The sequence below is a fragment of the Festucalex cinctus genome, chromosome 2 (genome assembly GCF_051991245.1).
Source record: "Festucalex cinctus isolate MCC-2025b chromosome 2, RoL_Fcin_1.0, whole genome shotgun sequence".
Taxonomy (NCBI): Eukaryota; Metazoa; Chordata; class Actinopteri; order Syngnathiformes; family Syngnathidae; genus Festucalex; species Festucalex cinctus.
Genome location: NC_135412.1, coordinates 24,328,533 through 24,336,049, shown reverse-complemented (window position 1 = coordinate 24,336,049; position 7,517 = coordinate 24,328,533). Strand labels below are relative to the sequence as shown.

General features: G+C 37.4%; 1 protein-coding gene across 9 annotated transcripts in view; it reads right to left on the bottom strand.

The window, feature by feature from the left end:
* The window catches only part of rbm39b (RNA binding motif protein 39b), an 18,183-nt gene continuing 10,666 nt past the window's right edge, over positions 1-7,517 (bottom strand). For 8 of the 9 annotated variants that reach the window (XM_077513897.1, XM_077513898.1, XM_077513896.1 and 5 more), the window contains 6 exons: positions 6,180-6,384; positions 6,026-6,106; positions 2,004-2,100; positions 1,815-1,920; positions 555-633; positions 1-476 (listed from right to left, as the gene is read on the bottom strand). In XM_077513897.1, the coding sequence (XP_077370023.1) occupies positions 376-476; positions 555-633; positions 1,815-1,920; positions 2,004-2,100; positions 6,026-6,106; positions 6,180-6,384 (669 nt within the window). In that variant the 3' untranslated portion in view covers positions 1-375. The remainder of the gene's footprint in view (positions 477-554; positions 634-1,814; positions 1,921-2,003; positions 2,101-6,025; positions 6,107-6,179; positions 6,385-7,517) is intronic. The other variant, XM_077513894.1, reaches the window with a different exon arrangement.

Sequence of the window (7,517 nt, the reverse complement as noted above, 5' to 3'; positions counted from 1 at the left end):
TTGACTTTTTCAAATAGTTTATTGAGAGCCTTCATACTAAAAATGAACTCATGGCTGTAAAAAGTTACAAAGCATTATTATTGTAGACATTGATGATACTTTTGGTTCTTAAGACCCATTGCTCCAAAACTATTTGTTTTCAATCTACAAGGACAAGGAAATGCACAGATGAGATGGGAATATTTAAAAGAACAGAACCTGCAGATTTCTTCAGTGGTAGTTTGACAGCACAAAGTTGAAAGCAAACTCAAAACCACCCTTTCCTTTTAAGGGCGTCCATATGAACTTGAGTCAATCAACTTCAACAAGGGCCTTTTTTTCCCAACCACATTTTAATCAATGCAAAGAAACGCTGACCATCACAAACACGCCTCACTATCGACGTGTTGGTGCGAGAAGCTGCTTTGCTGTTACTGAATCCGGGAAGAGGTTGTGGTATGTCGGTAAGGGAACGTAGGCCGCCTTGATCATTTTTCCTACAAGACAAAAAAAAAAAAAAGGAAACGCAGGTGTTGATGTGGAACAGTCATTTTGTTGCTCATAAATGCACACACCTGCAAACCAGCGTCCGTGCAGTGCGTTCACAGAGGCCATCGCTGCTGGAATAGAGGGGCACTTCACATACACATTACCCTGAAAACAAAACAAGTCGCGGTTCATTTGAGTCAGAACTGACGCCTACACAAACATTTGAAGAATGAAATATGGCTCTTGTTTCGGTTGAGTCGCGTAGTTCATCATTCAGAGTGAAATCTGGTCTTGTTTCACGTGAACACAAAGTTGATATTTGCAGGGAACAGTGACTTAACGTAATAATCGATATCAAACTGATTTTCATTTTTGAGCCCAATATTGAATTCATAAACGTCATGAATCGTTTATTTTAATATCTCTTTTTTTTTTTCCCCCCATATCCTCCTGACTACCAGGAAAAAAAAAATGTTTATTTTGATATTCCCCAATCTCTGTGAAGTAACTGGAATACTGCAAAAGAAATTTTTTATTTATTTTTATTTTTTAAGCTATGATGTGTCCATTCCAGCTGACATTTTTTTAAAACTTAAACGCTTGGCTCAAATACAGTTAAAATAATAGTTTACTCAATACTTTGTGTCCTTAAGAGTCTTACAGAAAACATGCCAACACCATTTTAAAGCCTAAATTTGTTCAATAAAAAGTGTTTCCAGTACACTTTTCCTCTTCCCTAAAAAGTGCTTGCACTGAGGGAAGCCATTTTCTTTTATGATGCAATCAAAGGTAGCAAAGCACCCCCCCTACACATTTGGTATCATTGGAAAGCTCTGAATGTCCTCTATAGAGCACAAAAGGAATTAATTCAAATCGTATGAAGTGGGTGGAGATATTCAGGTTTAAAAGGGTCCACTACAGAGGATAAATTTGAATTGCTGGTAGTCAGGAAGCTATATAAGAAAATAGATTTTTTTTTTTTTTTGTATCTTACCGTTTTCTTCAAATTTACTGTTCACATGACATTAAAATTACTCTCTTACATTTATGAAAGCCATTACTTATTGAACTTTAGGACAGTTCAGAATATTTTTTAATTGTATTTACAATTATTGAATTAGTATGAAAATATATTACGTGTAAACATTTTCTTGTTTTGTACCAAAAAAAATATTTAAAAAAATGATCGTCCTAATCATGATGAATATGTTCTTCATAATTGATCAGCCCTACCAAATAATCCAACAATTTGAAGATTTTTGTGCACCAATAGAAACATTCATTCATTCATTCTATCTGCTCTCTTGCAGCCGTTAGACAAACGAGTAACGCAAGAATGTCGTCACCTGAGCAGAGCTCTTGTCCACATAAATGTGAACGACTCCTCCATGCTTGGTACACTCCTCGATGACATCATCCTGGATCTCAATGGCCCAGCTGGGATCGTTTTCCCTAAGAAAAATGTAGCGGTAGGTAAACATTGCAATTATTTTGCAACATTTTGGAAATTGGGGGGTGGGGGGGCTTTAGCTTACGCTTGTGGGTTGAAGAGGTTGGACAACTGAAGGCAGTGAGTGGCCAGCGGCTGAGATGGAAGGTTCAACGCTTGGCTCGGTGCAGGAGCTGAAACGGCTGAACATTGAGCAAACGAATAAAAAAAACTCAAAAATAACTAGGGCCCGACCGATATCCTTTTTTTTTTTTTTTTTTTTTTAGGCAAATAGCGATTACTGGCAGAATAAAATGCCGATTAAAATGCCATTATTAAAAAATTTTTTTATATATATATATACACACATATACACATATACATACATATATATATATATATATATATATATATATATATATATATACACACATATACACATATATATACACATATACACATATATATACACACATATATACATATATATACACATATATACATATACACATATACATATATATATATACATATATATACACATACATACATATACATATATATATATATAAATATATAAATAATGCATAAAATGAAACCCTTCCCCAATTCCTTTTTAATGGGTGCCACTTACACACACACTATTAGGATTCTCTGCTTTGAATGACATGTCCATATCAACAAATTTCATCAAGTATACAAGGTTATGGTACAGATGTATGTGTCAATAATGAAACCAATCTTACTTGTTTACAACTGCTGTAAAGCATTAACCTTTTTGTACACACACACACACGTGTGTGGGGGTGTGTGTGTGACCGGCTCTGGCAAAAGGGTCCACATGTGCAAAAAAAAAAATCAAAATTGAGATACCTGCACTTAATTCCCTTTAAAATGATATATAATACACGGATGTAGCTAAAAATTTTGACGAAGTTACAGCAGTTTTAATGTTGGAAAATTGAAATTCCTAGTTTTGAGAAAAAGGGCTTTAAAGTTTTGGTACTTGCATCTTTCAAATGTCCATAGCAACCAGTACCTTAGGAAAAAGATATGAACCTGAAATTTTCAGGAACTGTTCATATATAGCAGAAGGTCAATTCCAATAGCAGGCAAGGTCATTGTCCGAGATTTGAACCCTTTCACCTTTTTGGAAGTTTGACCTCTCAAGAGATGAAATCAGCCTCAACTTTGAAGATGACAACATACAATTCATTTGCTGAGGCATCAGCCAAAGTTTGCTATTTTATTGTTGCTCCTTGTGGTATTTTCTTGTATAAATGAGGTCATATTACCACAGTGGGAAATTTGATTGCATAATTTTGTGTCAATTAAAAGATTATTTGCCATTTGATGTGGCCTGTGAAAAGTGCTTTATTGATAACTTATCATGGATGTGATGTCTCAAATGCTTTCGAAAATGAATGAAATGAAAATGTTTTTGTTTTGTTTTGTCCCACCACCCCACCCCAAGTAATACACGAGGGACACTAAACTATTGTATTTCCACGTCAGTATAGCCTGTGTGCATTTTAGGGCGGGGTGTCACACTGTGACTCTTTTGAGAGGACCATTTTCCATCGTCAAGTTAAATATTTCATAACTCATTTTTATGTTCATGTCATCCCATTTAAAAGAGCATAAAATGAAAATGTGTGGCGATATTTGCGACATATGCAGGCACTTTTTTTTTTTGACGCAACGAAGAAGCGGGGTCGTATGAAATAGACAACATCGACAAGCGACCAAACCATTACATTAGTATTTCCGACATTATTACATTAGTCTACATTCCATACAAGGCACTGATGCATGTCACAACTTTTAATTCCATCCAGACATGGTCTGACTGAGTGAAGGAGCAGGGTAGCCCGCTTCCGCGAGCTTGCGCCGCGGGGGTATCAGTCGCGGCTGCATCCCTCGCCCGAGTTCGACATGGTTTAGTCAAGTGTGTGAATTTAGTCATTTGAATTAAAAGTATACAACGATTCATTAAGAAAACGATCCTGGAGAATATCTCTGTCTGTTTGGATGACAATTCGCCGGTAACCGGACCTATGACAATTTCGCTTCTACTCCATTAGGTAGGTTGGATGACTGTTCACGTTCATGCTGAATTATGTTTCAACTTTTTTTGGTTGCTATGTCCATCCATCCATCCATTAGCAGATTTGCTTATCCTCACAATATTTATATAAATCAGGAGTGAATTACGTCCGAGGCTAGGAAAGTAAGGTTGTTTTTAAAAAGATGCACAAGAGGCAATGCTAGCTAGCTAGCAGGCTAAAAACACGCCCCCTAGTTACGAGGCATACTGTCTAATAATTGCTTATTTTCATACACTTCTATTACAATTTTGACTTTTGTGCTGCTTGGAAATGAAACTAGAGACCTCAAGGAAGCTATTTGTGGAGAAATCTCAAAATGGACCAAAAATGTCCAACTGTCTAATATTGCCCATATCTCTAGATTGAGCCTCCCGACATGCTTTTGCTGGAGCGGGTCACATATATATTTTGATCTTGTGTTATTTTCACAAGTCTTGGGCTACTGGGCTAAACCTTGGGACCTCTGGGATTGTATTTCCTGCCATGTTATGTGGAAATGTGGGAAAAAAATAAATAAAATCCTTGGATGTTTGCATCCTTGAATTTTGAGAAAAGAAAGTCTTGTAATGCTTGAAATATCAACTTTATAATATATTACTTGAAAGGGCAATGACAAAGTAAAAACAATAAGAAAGTGAAATATGAATACAATAAACTAAAGCAATAGTAACTGAAAAAAATGACCAAAAAACAGTTAAGAACAAATACTGACTGTTCATGTGCCTTTTGCCCTCTTGGAGGCAGTGTGGTTCTGTGCATCCATTGAGTACACACTTAAAGTGAGGACACAAGAAAGTTGCGCCTTAGCGTGGTGTTCTCATCTGTGGGTATAAAACACTCCCGAAGTCGATGCCAACTTCCTGTTAGCTAGGGCTGGGTATTGCCGCCAATCTCACGATATGATACGTATCACGATACAGGGTTCATGATACGATACGTATTGCGATACATATGTATCCCAATACTTGATCTTCAAGGCCATACTTGTCCCGATGTATTACATTACATTTCTTGCATTTTATAATAACAGTCAAATGTATACCGAAAGTTATGCTGACTGACAAAAATATTTTTGTTAGCAGCTCTTCTGGTTCACCACCAAGCGGCATGCCTGGTCTAAATGTGCACGCACTGCAGACCAAGGAACAGCTTTCACAGACACACCAGGAAACTTTATTATTTGGCATGAGCCGATATGAGCAAAAATATCAAAGAATTACAATTACAGCTCTAAAATGTGCTTATTTGAAATATTTGGGGAAATAAAAACATTTCTTTTCATGTAACACGTTTTTAAACAAAATATAGGAAAATTGGTACATTAAGACACGTGCCATGTTAAGTTTATAAGTAAATAAATGTTGATATTCTTCCTCTGCTTTCATTTTTCCTAGCAAGACACAGTGTCCAATCACTGGTGAGCTATTTTTGTATTAATTGAAGGCAATTAACTTCAAAGACGCTGCTGGTTTTTATTTTTTTAGGTACAATGCAAGCTGCAAAGTCAAACGTTAGCTGCCTATTTAAAGTTAACGGGCAATATCGATTCTGACGCCTGTGTATCGATACGTGTATAACAATGAGGGCCGCAACGATATATTGCCGTATCGATTTTTGGAGCACACCCCAACTGTTAGCATTGGCTAACTTCCTGTTATCGCTACGCTATCAATCCATACATTTATTTTCTTAACCGCTTACGCATCACAGGGGTTGCAGGGGTGCTGGAGCCTATCCCAGCCAGCTTCGGGCAGTAGGCAGTAGGTACACCCACAACTGGTTGTCAGCCAATCGCAGGGCACACAGAGACGAACAACCATGCTACGCAAGCAGAATGGTGAATTCAGGGTACTTTCAAAAGCGTCGGAAACTTCAGTTTTCTTCAATAATGTTTTAAGGGGAAAATAATCGTCCATTTGGCCGATGTTTGATGGCCGAATAACGACCAATTATAAATCGTTGGCCGATTAATCGGTCGGGCCCTAAAAATAATACGACAAAAGCAATTTTCGGCACTTACCTGCCGAGGTGTTTCCATAAGATCCCGAGGCAGTCATCTGTAGCGCTTGCTGAGCGGCCGGGGGAATCTTCAGACCCGTTCCTGCGGGACCAAAACACGTCATCAGGCTCAATGCCACAAGCAAAAACAGCGAAATGTACGTGTTGCTCCAAACCTTCGGCGAGGCGCGCCATGAGCTGCAGTCGGCCGGTGGTGCCGAGGTCGATGCCGGTGCGTTCCAGCTCGTCGTTGTCCAGGAAGGAGCTGGCCGTGGATGCGTCTGAACGCTCGGTGACGTGGCCCACTTTCATGGGCCGCCCGGCCAGCTCAAAGCCGTTCAGTTGCTCAAGGGCCTTTTTTGCGCACTCGGCATCCGCAAACTTGAAAAATCAAGCCGATAAGAATCATCACGCCACAAACACATACATTCATGAAATTTGTGAGACACTGATGTGGGTCTCACATGTTCTTTTAATTTAAAATACAGCAAATAGCTTTGTTTTAAAATTTTAACAAAAAAAGTAAATACAGGGAGTCCTCAAGTTATGTCGGAGTTCCGTTCCTACTAGGGGTGGGAATCTCTGACATGAGGCCGATTCGATATGTATCTCGATACACAGGTTGCGATCGATTGAAAAACGATTATCTTTCAGAACAGATCGGTTCGATACGGTCCGATTAAGTTTGGGAACGATACAATTTTCGATTCGATACGATTCATTTCAATATTCAAAACTTATAGTGACATTTGCTGCTTGTAGACGTTAATCTTAAAACACTACAAATTTTTCCAAATGTGTTCAAAAACTACAACAAAAATGTCTTCTATATTTTCATATATTGAATTAATTATTTAAATAGACCGCAAGAAAGGGCTGGGCAATATGACTGAAAAATGTATCAGTTTAAATATTTATTAGTCATTAGTTATTGACAGTTGTAATTTTTTTTGTTTTTGTTTTCAAAATTAGGATCAGGAAAACAAAAGGCTGATAATTCAATTTGAAATTAAATATTTAACCTTTAAAAAAAAAAAAAGACACCAACACAATCAAACAGAATATGTGCACAGTGTGAAGTATTTCAGAAACACAAATTTAAGACATGAAATAAACCTACCGTCCGGCCAAAAGAAATATGAAGCCACCTTAAGGAACAATAAATCTATCAAACACATTTTAACCACTTAATATATCCAAAAATATTTCCAAAAGTGCCCTTCCCTTTTTATCAACAATTGTTTTTGTACAACAACAATTGCATCAACAATTTGTTTTTAAATATTTTTGTTTTTCTTTTGCCATGACATTCATTTTTGGTTTAGGTACGACATTTTTTATTTTTATTTTTTTTATCTGAGATCTGAGACACGATGATGACCACGGAATCACTACTGTTCATGTTTTGTTTTTTTTTTCCTTTGGGCTGTCGTTCATTTTGAGTTTGATGACGTAATTGCGGGCCCGTCTCAGTTCCCTGCTGCTCATGCTAGTTGTGTACATGACAGGGAGCC